The 17605-nt window shown below is 40.4% G+C and overlaps 1 protein-coding gene across 6 annotated transcripts in view; it reads left to right on the forward strand.

Moving 5' to 3' along the window:
• Nucleotides 1–17605, forward strand: part of DIP2C (disco interacting protein 2 homolog C) — a 489268-nt gene that overhangs the window by 426176 nt on the left and 45487 nt on the right. For all 6 annotated transcript variants that reach the window (XM_074985037.1, XM_074985039.1, XM_074985041.1 and 3 more), the window contains 5 exons: nucleotides 1079–1190; nucleotides 1319–1428; nucleotides 2556–2686; nucleotides 12671–12839; nucleotides 16422–16592. In XM_074985037.1, the coding sequence (XP_074841138.1) occupies nucleotides 1079–1190; nucleotides 1319–1428; nucleotides 2556–2686; nucleotides 12671–12839; nucleotides 16422–16592 (693 nt within the window). The remainder of the gene's footprint in view (nucleotides 1–1078; nucleotides 1191–1318; nucleotides 1429–2555; nucleotides 2687–12670; nucleotides 12840–16421; nucleotides 16593–17605) is intronic.

The following is a 17605-nucleotide window of genomic DNA, read 5'->3' on the forward strand; positions in this document are numbered from 1 at the left end:
TGGCTAACATAACATGGTTCCTGAAATACATCATCTCTCATTCAGTGCTTACATTTTTGCCCAGCCTCTGCAAGTAGTACTAACTGAGTGGTGGTGGGCAGGGGGCTAGGAGTCTAGGGGCTTTGCCCGCAGTGACAAAGGTGGCAAAGAAGTGGGTCTTTCCCACAAAAGCTCATTACCTAATAAATAAAATGGTTAGTCTTTAAGGTGCTACAGGACTGCTTGCTTTGTTTTGTGAAGATACAAACTAACATGGCTTCCCCTCTGAGACTCTCTGTTTGGGGTTCTATAGTCTGCTTTTTCTTCATGCTAGAAGCCTGAATAAAGGTGTCCATTCTGGTAACAGTATTGACAGTAGTGAATGGAGTAGTTATGATTTTGCACACTTGTTGGGGATAGATCATGTTTTCTAGTATTGCTACTCTTTATGTAATACATTTAGTAAAATAACTCCCCTTCGCAAACACAGAGAAAACCCCAACATATCTCAGATCCACTAGAGCCTAAAATTGATATTAAACCCACTGTGTCACGTGATAAATAACTGCTCTGGAGCCACTGTTTTAAATACCAGAACTCTCTGAAATGGATCCCAGACTAAGTCTGCAGTGGTCCTGCACAGAACTGTGTGTTTGATTTAGTGAAGAGAACCTGAGTACGTGGCTACCACATAGCTAGTGATTTAATAGGCTGAAACCACTGGAGATTACAAGTGCAAAGTTGGGCTTTCATTTATTTAAATACTTGTATAAACAAACACATATTTACCTTCATTTAGGGAAATATTCTTGTCATAAAATTTCAGTTTTCCCTTAATAATACCATTCCATTAATACCATTAATTTCAATGTAACGATTTGCTGCAAAGTACGATTATTTGCCTTGTAAAAGTCCTGCTTTCCCTTTGAAATTTCAGCAGTGTGCCTTTTGGGACATTTGTTCTTTTCGCCTAATCACAGGAAGTAGTAGGGCTGATAAACTTACATACATATTCTGTTGTGATATAAATCATGGCCTCACTCAGTTTGACACGTGAAGTAATTAGTATTCTATTTCCTTTTGCTTGTTATCTGCCCAGGTGAGTCGCTCTGCCTGTTTAATGACTACACAGTTAATATGTAAATTGTTACGGTCACGAGAGGCAGCAGCAGCGGTAGATGTCAGAACGTGGCCTCCTGTACTAGATACAGGTAAGTATTAAAGCCAGAGCTGTGCTGTCTTGTTTTACAGTTTAACTTGTCATGCTTCACAGATTCATGTCATGGACTGCCTGTCATTAAAATACAAGGAACATGTTTCTGTTTTTTATTTATTTTAGATGACTTGCCAAAGAAGCGGCCTGCTCAAATCTACAAACCTTCTAACCCCGACACACTCGCTTATCTTGATTTTAGTGTATCCACAACTGGAATGCTAGCTGGGGTAAAGGTAGGAATTTCACACTAAAACAAATGGTCATGTAAAAGTTTATAACAAAACAATTTAGGCGTGTATACACTCACACCTTATTTTAATCTGGAAGATTCTCAACATTTTGGCCGCATCTACACTAGCAAGTTCTTTTGAAATATTTTTTCAAAAGAAGGGATTCTTTCAAAATATCGAGCGACGCGTCTACACACAAAGTGCCTTCTTTCAAAATTAAATTGAAAGAATAGAGTGCTCCTTTAGAAAGCACTTTTCTGCTCCCGTTTCAGGAAGAGCACCTTCTTTCAAAAGTTTCTTTCCAAAGAAAAGGTATGTTGATGCTCTGGAGGCCTTTTTTTTTCTTTCCCCCAAAAGAGCAGTCCTCATGCTGCCTGATTTTTTTGATTCCTGGCCTGTTCTTTTGAAAGAACTGGCTGTGTGAACGCTTTCTTTTTAAAAAGCAGATCACTGTTTTGAGCCGCTTTTGTTGTGTGTGACCACACTCATTCTTTCAGAAAAGATCTTCCACAAGGGCATCTTTCAAAAGGTTGCTGTAGTGTAGACATAGCCTTTATGGTACGAGTTTAAGAATTGCAGGGTGTGTTACTGATCAATAGTAATTCAAGTTGATACTTCTGTTTTGCTTTATATTTCTGTTATATTTTTTGTGCTTGTAAAAGTTTAACTTATTCTTCTTACCTGTCTATGCCCTGCGAATTCAACTTCCAATTCTCTCTTCCTTTTCCTTGATCAGTTATTTGGATGACTTCTTGAAAGAAAGCTAACTTATATTAGGTGTAAATAACAGTGTGTGGGCTTATGCTGAGCACCGCATGTAATATTGATTTATACCTATCTCATGGAGCTGGAAGGGACTTTCAGAGGTTATCGAGTCCAGTCCCCTGCCCCCACAGCAGGACCTATTACCATCCCTGACAGATTTTTTTTAACCAATTTGCCCCAGATCCCTAAATGGCCCCATCAAGGGTTGAGCTTACAACCCTGGGTTTTAGGGGACCAGTGCTCAAACTACTGAGCTAATTTGTTTCCTTCATCCTATTGCTGATTTAAGGAATGGCAGTGGTTTGGGAATGAACTTGCAGCGTGCCATAGCTTATTATTTGAATGATTGTCTTGTTGTCTTTCAGATGTCTCATGCAGCCACGAGTGCCTTTTGTCGTTCTATTAAGCTGCAGTGTGAGCTTTATCCCTCTAGAGAAGTAGCTATCTGTTTGGACCCTTACTGTGGACTTGGGTTTGTCCTTTGGTGCCTCTGCAGGTGAGATTTCGTTTCAGACTTCTAAGAATCCTCATTTCCACTGTGCCATAAAACAAAAGAACATGCTGAACTGGCTAATGCAAAGATGGTAGAGAACAACTGAAATCGCCAGAAGCTGCATAGAGAATACATTCCATTCTACTCACATGGGTCTCAGATATTTAGGATTTCTCTGTTGCCCTCCTTCCCTCTGCTTATGAGTCATCTATTGACAGGCTCTTGTAATATTAATTTAATGAGAAAAAAGTACTCTAATGAAATTTCTTTAAGAAGGTGCTGTCATCTTCTGGAAGCACAAGTTTACCTTGGAGCATTTTGATGGCAGTGAAATTTAAAGGCACATAAAGATACACTTGATAATAAAGAGATTCTTGATTGGCACTAATAAAGCTAGCTGAAATCTATCAAAATATTCTGTAAATGTTGAAATAATTTTGCAGTAAGTTTTAATATTTCAGCATCTTGTTTTCATCTCCGTTTTGTACAGAACATCAAATTATTGAACTTTTTTGCAAAACAGAAAGTTCATAAAAATTTAGCCTTGGAATTGCTGGGATATTTTATTTGCGTATTTTTTGTTGAAATGAAGTATTATTACATTCCAACATCAAAATGTTGAATTTTGAGTCAGCTCAACAATCATCTGTGTCCATGTGAAGCCTTCCAGTTCCTCATGGTAGTTGTCGTGCATGTACCTGGTGCCTTTATTCTTCTGGCTAAACTACATCTCTCAGGATGTGTCATGGTGGCTCAGGCTGAGCAGCTGCTACAGTGTTACGTGGCGGAATACAGTTGGACCACAGGCCCAGGATAAAGGGGATATGTGCGATTTACAACTTCCGTGAGACACCAGGTCAACCGAGACACTAACGATGCCCTGATCCAAAATGAAATATTTCCCAGTTTTGCTAGGTCTGCACTGGAAGTATTGGGATTTCTGGCCTGTGTTGGAACCAGTCTTTCAATAAATGAGATGCCAACCCTCATGTAATTTCCAGTCTTGCCCAGAAGCAACCCCTCGCTCGTTGTCTGCCTTCCCCACATGCCTGCTTTCTAAGGAAGAGCAACCAGTCTGATGTTCCTCTCTGCCTGTCCTGTGAGCATTTGGATTAGGAAATGTGGGGACAGAAGCAGTCAATGCCATTTTCAGAAGAAGGGAGGGAACAGAAATTGGAAAGAACGCAGCAGCTTGGGACAGCCGTGCTTCCTCCTTCCCTTTCATCAATAAAATACTAACTTTCTCATTGAAAAATTACAGTTACAATTAAATTTCATCACCAACATGCTACACATACACTGACAAGCTCACAAAAAGTATTTAATGGCTCTAGTCTGTTCAGCCTATCTACTAGCTCTTGCTTCTTAAAAGTTCTGGGCTTTCAAGTTCTGTTTCTCAGCAAACTAAAAAGTAATGTGCGAAGACAGACACAGGCTGGATGGGACTGGTTTTGTTCTGTGCTTACGTGGTGGTGTACCTGGACCAAGCACAGCAAAGGAGTTAAGACGTCTTAATACAGAAAGAAGATATATAGGAAAGGACAGAGGCAGCCTAGAAGGGAACAGTAGAGTGGACTGGAAAGAAAAAGGGTAGACATTATTCAGCACACACGCCACTTCCTATGTTCCCCCACACCTTTGCCACGGAAGAATTGTCATAGCCTCTTTGCATAATCATCATCATCATCATCATCATCATCAATAGCTGTGGGCTCAGCGCCCATTGGTGTCTGATACCTCTCTCACTATTTCCTTCCATCTTTCCCTGTCCAGTGCAGAGTGGCTTAGTTTCTGTAGTCTAGCTCCGCACCAATCTACTATATCATCTATCCATTCTCTGTGGGGTCTGCCTCTCCTATTTGAACTGTCCCTTATGCCAGGGTCTTGATTTTTCGTTCATCGTTCATTCTGCAAATATGCCCAAATAGTTGTAGCTTCCATTTTATAACCTTCTGCAGCAGGTTCTCTTCAGCTGTATCTTCCTATATAATTCCTCATTGATGACTTTCTGCATCCATCTTATTCTCAGAACCTTTTTATAATAACTCATTTCGAATGCCAATATTCTCCTTTTCAAATCTTTTGTTATCTCCCATGTCTCACATCCGTACAACGTAGTGCTGAATACACACGTTTGCAAGATGCTCAGCTTCGTTCTTAAGCTAGTTGCTTTGCTTTTCCAGTTCTTATCCATCACCTTAAAACTTGCTCTTCCTGTGGCTATTGTAGTCGCTATTTCCTTCTTACAGTCTAGATCATATGTATGTTGCTCCCCAGATATATGAACTTCTCTACATTTTCTAGTTCCATACCATTGACACTGATCTTCCTTCCTATTTCCTTATCTCCAAATACCGTTGTTTTTGTTTTATCAATGTTCATAATCAGTCTGTACCGGTTCTCTTCTTCATTTAACACCTGCACCATTTTCGCTAGCTTCTCCTTATTCTTTTCCCGGGCGCAGATATCCCTTCTACCTCTTCCTTGATCTTGTCCATCGCTGTCTCCAGATGTGCGATGAAGATACTTGGCGATATTGGATCTCCTTGTCTCGTACCTCTATTTGTTTTAAACCAACTTCCCAACTCCCCGCTGCCTCCGCATTATCATTGATATCCTTCAACAACCATCTCATTCTGCTATCCACTCCATATGATTCCAACACCTCCCAAGTCACTTTCTGATCTATACTGTCAAATGCCTTTTGAAAATCAACGAAGCAAGTGTATACATTCTTGTTCTTTCATTGAGCTTTCTCTGCTATCAGTTTTAGTGTCTATATCTGCTGTATGGTTCTTCTCTCTTTTCTGAACCCCACTTGCTCATCTGCTAGATGTTCTTCTATCTGCTATCTTAGTCTCTCAGTCAGTATCGTCATCAGCACCTTGCCTAGATGACTTGTTAGGGCAATCGTTCTGTAGTTCTTGCACTCCAATGTGCTTTCTTTCTTGGATATTGTCACGAGCACAGATCTTGTCCATTCCTTAGGCGCCTTCCCTTCTTTCCATGCTATATTACGTAGTCGGTGTATTTCCTGAATCATGCTTTCTCCGCCGTATTTGATCATCTCTCCCATGATCTTATCATTTCCAGGGCTCTTGTTCTTTAGTCATTTCACTGCTTTTTCTCCTTCCTCCTTCGAAATATCAGTCTTGCTCTAAATGCTCGGTGGAGATATCTTTTTCAGTTCTTCAGTCAGTCTCTTTGAGACGCACAGGTTCAACTGTGCTTTGTAGAGATCAGTGCAATATCTCGTCCATCGCTGCACAATCTTCTCCCTGTTCATGAGCATTTTTGTTCTCATCCTTGACCGCCGTATGCTTCGGTTGCCATTTCCTATTAATATTCCTAATTGTTTTATACACCTCCCTGGTCTTACATTTGCTGTAATACCTCTATATATCTTCACATTGCTCCTCTAACAATTTCTGGCTGCTTTCCTCACCTCATTGCATTTCACCCTATATTTCTGTTTTGCCATCTCAGAAGCATCTCTTCTGATCTTCAACGCTCTCTCCTCTTAAACCAACTTCAGTGTCTCCTGGATAATTCACTTTTTATTGATCTTTTCTTCGTCTGGAACAGTCTGCTCAATTGCCTCTTCTATAGCAATGGCTATCCCTGTGACTCTCTTATGTAGGTCTTTCTCTGTGGTGGTATTCTTAATCTTGCCTTTGAGAGCTGCTCTATATGCCTTCCCTGTTTCTTCCTCACATAGCCTCGCCATGTCTCTTCTTTTCTTAAAACTGTCGTACATTTTCTTTTGAGTTCTATCTGGATGTTTGCAATCGCTAGACTGTGGTCTGAGTTTATAGCCGCACCTTGGAAAGTTTGGCACAGCTGTACTGATGTTATCCATCTTATTCTTATCAAAATCATATCTATCGTGTTCTTGGCCTTCCCTTCATTCGATCGCCAGGTCCACTTCCTACAGTCCTTTTGTTGGAATCTTGTGTTGCAGATCACCATCTCATGCTCTGTAGCAAACTCTAGTAGCTTCTCACCTCTTTTGTTTCTTTCTCCACATGCAAACCTTCCCATGCCTCTCTCCCAACCTTCGTTATTTGTCCCAACCTTCGCATTTCAGTCTCCTCTGATGATCAACACATCTTTCTTTGGTATCTCCTCCACCGTCTTTGTCAAGTCTTTATAGAACAGCCCAATCTCTTCCTCCATACTGTCCGACGTGGGTGCATACACTTGAATGACTGAGATGTTGAACAGTTTTGCTTTGAATCTCACTACCATCATTCTTGCACTCACCGGTTTGTATCCTAATAATGCTCTTCTAGCTGTTTTGCTAAGAAGGAATCCAACTCCTGCTTCATGCTTCATTTCGTTTCCCGACCAAATGACTTTGCAACCGCATATCTCTCCTGATGCTGTCCAACACATGTCTGCCAGTCCAAGTATATCACATCGGTATCTCTCCATCTCCTTCTGAAGCAGCTCTAATTTTCCAGTTGCCCACGGCGTTCGAACGTTCCGTGTTCCAATGGATAGCGTATGTGTTAGCTGTAATTTTCTTTCAGTAGCCAACTTATCGACCCAACCCCGATTGCTCAATTGGTATCGCAGACCTTGTTTATCTAGGTGACATCCGAGCCAGTATCTTTTATCATTTAGTTGGACTGGCATCAGATGTCATTCATATTGTTGTTTGGTGGTCAGCACATCAACACACATCTGACCAACCCTCCTCCTTCATCCAAGCTTGGGATTGGCATGGAGCTTGTAGAGGCTTCATGGCAGAGTTCTCTGGGTATAAGAGAAGACCCTATCTGGGAATATTTTGAAGAAATTCCTTGCTTGGTAAAAAAAAAAAAAAAGGAAAACAAATAAGGTGTAAGCAGCTCAAGAAGATGCAGGACTTAGTTGCAAGATTGTAACACCATAAGGAAAATTGCTTATTGGGAGAAGATAATGTGGATGAGGACGGGGCTATGGGTGAGTGGGTCAACTGGTTATTAACTTAAATAATTCACTTTGCAATACATAATTTGTTTCTGTGCCTTTTAGTGTAAGTGTGATTTGACAATTAAATTCCCAAGCTGTTTGCTATGTTGGATGTTGCTAGAAAAAATGTTTAGCTTAGTTAATCCTTGTGGCTTGTTTAATTAGTAAACAAGGCTTAGAATCTATCACTCATGCACACAAAACAGAAAGCTGCAGTAATAGAAATCTAGAGTTGTCAGTTGCTGTTTAGTGTCCTTTTCTTATTTTATATTACATGATATATGCCCAATGTTTTGGAATACCATGATTACAAACAATAATGACGATGCCATCAGTCAATTTCTTATTTTACTTTGGTATAACTTGCTTTTCCAAAGGAACCTCATTCTATACTTGTTTTCTCAAAAAACAGAAATACCAGTAAGTTCAATGGGGCTTATTCCAAAATTAAGTGCACCCTAAACACAGTCAGTCTTAGGTTTTTTGGTAACTTGATTTAAATCAATAATTTTGATGATTTAAATCAATTATTTAAATGTCCTTGATTTAAACCAAAGAGGGGTGCTGTGGCACCTTATAGACTAACAGAAATGTATGAGCTTAAGCTTTCATGGGCAAAGACCCACTTCGTCAGATGCAGACCTGACAAAGTGGGTCTTTGCCCACGAAAGCTTATGCTCATACATTTCTGTTAGTCTATAATGTGCCACAGGATCCCTCGTTGCTTTTGCAGATTCAGACTAACACAGCTACCCCTCTGATACTTGATTTAAACCAGTTCACTGTGATTTGTTCTCAGGTGGATCATCCATTGGGAGTGAAATCAGCTTACTCTACAGATACAGGGCATGCCATGCACACACTGAGCAGGGGAGAGTTCAACAATGAAGAAAGATCAAATGCAATATACCCACTCAAAAATATACCCCTGATATATTTAGTGTCTGACTCTTTAGTGAGCTTTTGGGATTGGCCATACTGCTTTAGTTTCCCTGATGGGACATAGAACAACTTCAGCAAAAATGATGCTTCATTGCAGAAAACACTGATTTCTCTTCTGGAAAGCACATTTTCTGCCAAAAATTTTGATCCAAAAATTCACAATCGCCTGTACTAGGTTATCGCTATGTTGTTTGTCAGTAGGTGACATGAGAAAATATCTTGGGTTCATTTTGCTGTGCAAACCTAACCTCCTTCTCACACTGGTTTGTGATGTATGAGTGTCATTTTTAGGATGTTCTAGAGAAACACTTAAGAGCTCCTTAACTCAGTAAACAGGCAGTTTATTTTTCATACCTTATGTGCCAAGATGTGATTGTTCTAACATGCCATTTTTTACCTCTCAGGAGAATCTGGATATAAAATTAAATGGATTGTGAAGTCCACAGTCATTGTTATTAACTACACTACTACTTGTTATAGCAGAGATTAGTGGTCAGCTCCTATTGTCTTGGGTATTGAAGGTTAAGGGGCTGCAAGTGGCAGCAATTCCTATTAGAGAAGGCAAAGAGCATAGGCTTCGTTATCCAGTCTGAGAAATATATATACAAGGAAAATTTTAAATTCAGTAACTTCAGCGATGTGCGATTAACTAGGCTGAAGGAGGCATTGATGGTACAAACAACCCAAAACTAATCTCTTTTCCCCATCATAGGTTCTTAGAAGTTGTGCTGGCCAGCTTCGCTGTGACGTCCCAGAATGCAATATTCTGTGATGTCAAAGTTCTTAAGGAAAGTCCACTGGAGCATGGAGCCAGCCCATTGGTAAGTCTGGAGTATATTGCATGGTTTTGCAAAGTTTGTTTTATTTTATGTTCTAAAGAGTATAAAATAATAACAAAAAGAAACCTTGCAAAGCAGAGCAATACAGTCTTAAAAATGGGATTTACCAGCTTCCCTGTAAACTGGCTGCATACTCCAGCAGGATTTCCTTGAGATCTTTGTCACAGAACAGTGCATCCTGGGCATGGCAGCAGAGTCATCAGGCCCATGTGAGTTCACTAATTCAAAAGCTCTTCTTTTTAGCCTTTTGGGAGGACTTCCTTGAGGGAATTCGTTGTGTGATTTTTTTTTCTTCTTATTTTTCTTTGCTGCTCACCCTTAATGATCTTACCTTCCATTCTGAGAACCTGACCTTACTACTTTGTTTTGCATTGCATTTGTAAATCTCCAAGTTATTGTAGTTTTTTTTAAGCAAATACTTTTCTCCAAATATAAAATCAAAACAAGGTACTTTCTGAACTTCAGCTGTTCCTCTCCTAAAGTATAGACCACTATTTATTGGAATAGCGACTACTGTACTCCATGTTAAGAGTTTAATTATAAAGTAGATGTGAAGTTCTTCCTGAACTGTAAGTTAGCCAAACTAAGCTAGCCCTCTACTAAGTCTGCTTTAGTTATCAGAATACAGAAGTGTTGTAAAAACAGAAAGAAATAATTAATTTTCTAAAACTGAGACTTTGCTAGTGCATGTCAGTAACAATGTTTTATTCCTGTTCTACGGTGCTAGAAATTCACTTACTTGTCATTTGGGTGCAGGAATGGATTAAATTGCAAATCAGGACCACCAGAGCTGGATTTTTCCAATCCAGTAAACCCACATGCAGCAAATACCGTGTGTGCAGTGGAATTACGTACTTTCTATTAGTCATGAATAGGGCTGGCAACCCTCCCGCTTTTGCCAGGGGGCTCCCAAAATCACACCGTATCATTTAGAGGTTATCTCCTGCAGCAGGTCCTGGAGATTTTGGGTGCTAACAGTCCAGCAATACAGTTCCTTACCTGCCTTGGCTACAACCTGCTCCTGGAAGTGGACGGCACAGTCCCTGTAGTGGGGGCATGGGTTCTCCACTCACTGCCTCTGCCCTCAGCAGTGACTTTGCAGCTCCCTTTGGCCATGAACTGCAGCCAGTGGCAGCTGTAGGGGCAGTACCTGTGGGCAGCAGCATGCTGTGGAGACCCCCTATCCTCTCCTGCTTAGGATCCACTGCCAGAAGGATGTGCCATTCATTTTCGGGAGTTGACTAGGGTAAGCAATGACACCACCTGACTCACTCCTGCACCCCAAACCCCTGCCTCTGCCTAGAGCTCACACCCCATCCTGCACTCAAACTCCCTCCCACACCCGTTCCTGCAATCCAACCCCAGCCTCACTCCAGAGCCCTCACTCAAACTCTCTCCCAGAGCCATCACCTCATACTCCCTGCCCCAGCCAGGTGAAAGTGAGCGATGGTGAGTTGGAGAGTGTGAGTGACTTGACACAGGGAAGGAGGATGGGATCAGGACCTCAGAGAAGGGACAGAACAGGGACACGGCCTCAGGGAAGGGCTGGAACAAGAATGAAGTCAGAGCCAGCGGCCTGCCCTGCTCTATCCTCCACACACACACCTTGCCCAAGGGCCTGCCAAGTCTGTTGGCCCCCATCTTGAGCAAAGAGTGTCAGTATTGGGCATGTTGGAACTATCCACCTCGATGCCCTCTTCTCTCAGACTGAATTTATGACACGAGCCATATGTGGCACTGAAGGGTTTTGACATTTCAAAGGAGCTAGAATCTCCTCCAGTCTCCAAGGGGCTAAGCACCAAACATCTCGTCAGCTTTTCATGACTCATGGAGCTGACTATCTCTAAACTTACCCTTTTGGGAACCTTTCTGATTTTCATCTTCTGTTCTACTGTGACATGTCACAGCTGAAAGATGCACAAATCACTGATTAAGTTGTGTGAGGAAAAACTGTAAAGGTGACAGGGAACTCTGCCTATCTTGGGGCACACAGGAGCAAACCATCATTTTAGGAAACGCTTCTGGGGAAGAATTGATCAGTGATTATAATGATACTGCAACAATGAGTGCTGTGTCTTCAGAGTGAGTTTCTATTTGAGGGACATTACCAAATGTTTTCATGTCAGTATTGCTGTGCACTGCGGAACCAGTTCACAATAGCTCTATGGGATTTCAGTTTTTAAAGTTCATAACATTTTGTGGAGAGAATTTGAGAGGCATAATTTACTTTTAATTTCGGGGCTAATCCTGACCTCTTGAAAATGATGGCAAAGCTGCTGTTTATTTCCACGGTGAGTAGAAGAAACTGTATTTTCTATTCAAGAAATGTTTAAATGATAACAACCAACTAAAATCCATTATTGACAAGTGCATATTTTACATGCTGGTAACTGAGGTAGTTGTGTACTCTCTTCCAGGCATTTCTAACCATAAGGGCCACCTGTATTTTGTACATTTTGGCTATGTCTACACTACCACCTTCCTTCGAAGGAAGGATAGTAGTTAGGGTGTTGGGAGTTTACTAATGAAGTGTTGTTGTGCATAGGCAGCACTTCATTAAGCAAATTCCCCCTGTGGCAACAAACTTCAAAGTACTGACACGCGTCTAGCTGTGGCTCACCCGCCGAGACTTCGAAGTTGCCCTGGCACTTCGAAGTACTGGCAGGTGAGCCGTGGCTAGAGGCGTGCCAGTGCTTCGAAGTTTAAAACTTCGAGTTGCCACAGGGGGAATTTGCTTAATGAAGTGCTGCCTGTGCACGGCAGCACTTCATTAGTAAACTGCCAACACCCTAATTACCATCTCTCCTTCAAAGGAAGGTGGTAGTGTAGACAAGCCCTTTAAATACCTTAGGAACAGGTTCTGCCTATGTTACCCAGATATGTTCTGGGGTGGTGTACTGTCCCATCCAGTGGCACTAAGACATTTACAGAGAGAACAATGAGTCCACTCTGCAGCTGTAATTAAACTAATAGAGGCTCATGAGCTCAGCTCCAGCAGTCCCAGGTTTGATTTTGCCTGCCAGATGGCCAGGGTTACACCTACAGTTTCACTGACTTCGTTTGCATAATATGAGTGTACCAAAGGGCAGGATTTTGCCCCAAAAGTAAGCTGTCAGTTGTCCAAAAATGTAAACGTTGTGCCTAATCCATGATGTTAAAGTTTACACTGAAGTGAGAATACACTCTTTATTTTCCAATCATCTCACATACAAAATTCTAGCATGTGTTAATGAATCTTATATTTTTGCAGCGTTTATTCAGGACACCAGTCTATTCTGATTCCTCCCTCAGAACTGGAGACGAATCCTGCTCTATGGCTTCTAGCTGTGAGTCAGTACAAAGTGAGAGACACTTTTTGTTCCTATTCAGTTATGGAGCTTTGTACCAAGGGGCTCGGCTCACAAACAGAATCACTGAAGGTGAGGAATTTTTTTTTTTTTTTTTTTTTGTGATGCTGTGACATCTCGTTTGTACAGCCTTTGGGAAAGTTCTCTGTTCAATAGGTGTTACATTCATCGATTGAGGAGAAGATAATCTGAGAGTAAACAAACTCTTCAGTACAACTAGTTTAATTCCTTGCCAAAAGCTTTATATTACCTTTCGCCACCTCCAAACATTTGCCTTTTCCAGATCATGAATTTCCTAGATAAGCTTGTTCCTGGAGTCTTTCCTAATTTTTAAGATCTGTGTTGATTGTACTACCCAAATCAGTAGCTGAATGCCAGGATTCAGAACTACTTTTGTCAACTTTTTGCACATTGAAACTATAACTTACTTTAATAAATGTTAAATACTGGTTTGGTTTTGATGCTTTAGAGCACTCAGAAGAGCTCTAAGCTTTTTTAACTGGGGGTCTGTAATGTACAGATGCTTTTGTTATGAACTTGATAGTTTTTTTCTTACATGAATTCTGTAGCCAGTTCTTCTAAGTAATTATACTGCTTTTAAAAGATCTTATTTTGTTCCTCTTCAATTACAAAGAGGTTTAACTTACCAGATATCAGTAACTGCTTTTATTTACTGACAGCTGTATATCATTTCCAGAATTAAAATAATTTAGGAAGGTACTGTGGCATAAATGTGAAGGAAGGAACTTGGAACCAGGCCATAGTTTTGTGGTTAAATATTTTCTTCCTTCTGCCTTTTCTCCCCCCATTTGATCATAGCCTCTGGTACCTATAGATTAGGGTTGCCTTATTTGAACTTTCAAAAAGTGACACCCATTAGGCTGTGTCTACACTAAGACAAAACTTCAAAATAGGCATGCTAATGGCCATATTGAAGATTACTAATTAGGCGCTAAATTGAATATTCAGCACCTCATTAGTGTTAGGATGCTTCCTGCCGCAGCACTTCAAAAACACCGCTTTCGAATGCGCGTGGCTCTGCACAGCTACACATGGGTCCTTTTCGAAAGGACCCTGCACATTTAGAAATCCCCTTATTCCACTCAGCTGAGACACTAAGGGATAAATTATAAATATAAATAAATATAAATTATAAATGCTAAACTAAAATTGTACAAATAGCAATTTCATCACTTACTTCAGATAACAAGAATAATACTCCAGAGCCAAGCACCCTCAGCTGAGTGGAATAAGGGGATTTCTAAATGTGCGGGGTCCTTTCAAAAAGTACCCCCGTGTAGCCGCACCAAGCCGCACGTGTTCAAAAGCGCAGCTTTCAAAGCGCTGCAGCCGGAAGCATCCTAATACTAATGAGGCACCAAATATTCATTTCAGCACCTCATTAGTAATCTTCGATATGGCCATTTCAAAGTTTTGTCTTAGTGTAGACACAGCCTTAGAGGGATTGTAGCTTTATTTGTATTTACCAAGTCATTTTGTATTAATATATAGTAATATATAGCAGCGTTTCTCAACGTGTAGTATGCTCTATTCTGTATACGTGTCCCTCCCTAGCCCATGGAGGGAGAAGCTCATGGCAGCAGCAGCGGCTCCAGTGAGTTGCTGGTATTGGATTACAGCTGGTGGGTGTGTGCGTGGCTCTGGAGTAGGAGAGGAAGATTGGGTTAAAGTGGGGAGCAGCGAGTGCCTGGCTCTGGAGTATTATGCTTGTTATCTGAAGTAAGTGGTAAAGTTGCTATTTGTACAATTTTAGTTTACTATTTGTAATTACAACTGAAGGGATTTAAAATGGACTGATTCCTTGTGAAAACAAAGAATGAAACTGGAGCTTTGCAAGAAGGTAGTACACAGGAAACTGTATCAGAAACACTGATTTAATTTTGGCCCTCAGCAGTTTGAACCTTAGGTTTGAACATTTGATTTCATCCAAACAAGCTCAAATTTCCCATTAAATCAATTATAATTTTTCTGGTAATTTCACTGATCACTGTCCACTGATGTTTACGTAAAATATATACATAGGTATGAATAAAAATTGGACTTGTTCATCTAATTTGTTTTTTATGTATGGGCTTTGCATATTCATAAGTACAATGGTGAGTTTATTGCCTATAGGCAATTTCTTCCAACCAACCAGTTACAATTAATTTGTTCAAACAAATGTGTTGCAATTTTAGAAAAAAAATTGTGTGTCTGAAAATTGTGGGTACTGAGGGTATTGATAATTTATTTTTTAAAAGGGGTACTTTATACAAAAAGGTTGAGACACACTGATGTATTGTGCGTGTGTGTGTGTTGTAGTAGTAGTAGTATATAATGTAGTGTTTATAGTACATGAATATAATGTGACACGGTACATATTGATACAGATACACTCCCTTTCAGGGATGTCCTCTTTTTTAAAAGTTCAGATATGGTAACCCTACTACAGATGCATCTCACAGTGGTGTGGACTTACAGCTTGTCTGCCTAGAACAGCAGCTCCCACCTTTTAGTAGACTCCAAAGCCCAAATGGACAGATAGATATCTCTGCCTTGTCCTCTTCCCAACGTGTTCTCACACACTTGCTGTTGTCTCACTGCATTTTGCTCACTTTTTTCCTTTCCCGCTTTTCTGTGTTTTCTGTTTTCTCCCTCATTTCTCTACTCTTTTTTTCAAGTCTGTTCTTTCTTACGTTTTTTTTTATTCTTTTTCCCTGCTGCTTCTCCTTGTGCAACCTCTGGAAGCTGAAATCTGACTCGTGCTGAGGGGAGAGCATTGGCACCACCCAGGGCTCAGTTGAGTTCCATGGGAGCAGAGAGAGAAGCTCAGGAGGGTGGGCTGGTGCGTGAGTCCACAGCCCTGTGTGTTAAGGCCACTATGGGAGCTGGAAGGGAGGAGGTGTGTGGCTGCTGTGTGTAATATTGGCAGAGACAATAACCTGTTTATATTATCTTCACGTATCTAGGGAACACAGTGGTTCGTTCCTCTGTCCTATTTTCTAAAGCCCAACTACTCTGGCCCCTCTTGCCCCTTAACCTGGGAAATGCTCCAATAAAAGTAAAGCCGAAACACCACTCACCACTAAACCAGAGACTTTTTTGTGGTTGATTTGTTTACATTGCTCTTAAATTTCTTCCAATGTGAACAAATTCTAATAAATGCATAAGTTTGTATTGTAACATGTCTGTTGTCCGTGTTTTTGTAGAGACTCATTTGCAAATAGCTATGAAATGCCAGACTTTCTTTTAATGATTCAGAATTCCTAGTATTTTACTGAAACCCTATTAGGTAGAGCTCATGGTGTTACACTCCAATCCCTTATGTCTTTAGTAATTCTCTGGTCAATTTTTTCCCAGGACGTATAACTCTTCCAGTTCACTGATCATTGCAGTCCTGAACTGTTACTTGGTACTAACATTTTATTTCTAGAACTTTTTTTATCCATTTCTTCTTAAATGCTAGGGAAGAGATTCCCAGCAAGCAGGTCTGTTAAATGAGTCAGGTGGTAATCCAGCTTCCATGAAAGGCTGGAATTGGAGTATTATAATTCTATATTCCTTTGCTCATGTTTTGTTTCCCAAACAGCATATTCTGATTCAGTTTTAAAATTGCCTAACTGTAGCTTTCAATGCCTTGTAAATTCTTCCTAGGGAAGGGGACTGGACCTTTCACGTGTACGGACATGTGTAGTTGTGGCAGAAGAACGACCCCGAATAGCTCTCACTCAGTCATTTTCAAAATTATTTAAAGACCTGGGTCTCCATCCGCGGGCTGTTAGCACATCGTTTGGCTGTAGAGTTAACCTGGCTATATGTTTGCAGGTAAAACTTTCCACTCCTTAAATTTATACAATTACTTATAATAAGAAAATGCTTATCAATGAGCAATTTTCACATCAAGCATGGGAGACTTCATCATGTTTCATGATGGCCATTTGCTTAGTTGTTTTCTAAATGTGTTGAGCAAAGTCATCTGTTGTTTCATGCTGTCCTTTCATATACAAGTAACACAGTTTTTTTCATTCGTCAGTGAACACTGTTCATCCTTCCCAATACATTGATAGCATTTATTCTGCCTCAGATGTACTGTAATTCAGTAAAGAATATCAGAATGAAAGAACTTTTCCTCTTCCTATTCTAAAGGAAAACTAGTTGGAATTTGTTCATGTGGTGCATATCCTTGTTTCCAAGTGCTTTCTTTAAGGTATCATAAAACAAAGTAGCTTCTGTCTGTGTGAAGAATAGTTACTCACATTAGTCAGATAAATGTTTTCTGCATGCAATATACAAGACTTACAGTGAAAAACAAATCCATGTGTTTCCATTTTGACCCATTCATCAGATGAGTCTCCAGGAAGATGTGAGATTTATCTTCCATTTTCTGCTCCTGCCATTCGGCTTTGTCAATTAATAATGATTCCTGCATCTGACCTGATAATTGGTGCTTTAGGACAACCACATTTTTTATGAGCATATCCAATTGTGATGTAAGACTCCAAGTGATGATGAATTTGCCTTAGTCCTTAATAAAATGTTCTAATATTTAATTGTCCTTTGTGTTAAGGCAGAATTTTTCTATTTTCTATTTTATTTCTGGTTTGAACTTGTTTAGCTTTAAATTCAGATCCTTGTTATACTTCTGTCTGCTAGATAAAAAAGGCTTCTACTCTCAAATCTTCTCCACTTGTAGGGATTTAAAATGATCTAGCTCTTGCCTTTGAGCTAAATGGATAGAGTTCCTTAAGTTCCCTGCTGTAAGGAGAGGCCTACACTAAAGGGGAAGGTCGAATTAAGATATGCAACTCCAGCTACATTAATTACACAGCTGGAGTCAA

This window comes from Carettochelys insculpta, chromosome 2 (genome assembly GCF_033958435.1).
Source record: "Carettochelys insculpta isolate YL-2023 chromosome 2, ASM3395843v1, whole genome shotgun sequence".
NCBI lineage: Eukaryota > Metazoa > Chordata > Testudines > Carettochelyidae > Carettochelys > Carettochelys insculpta.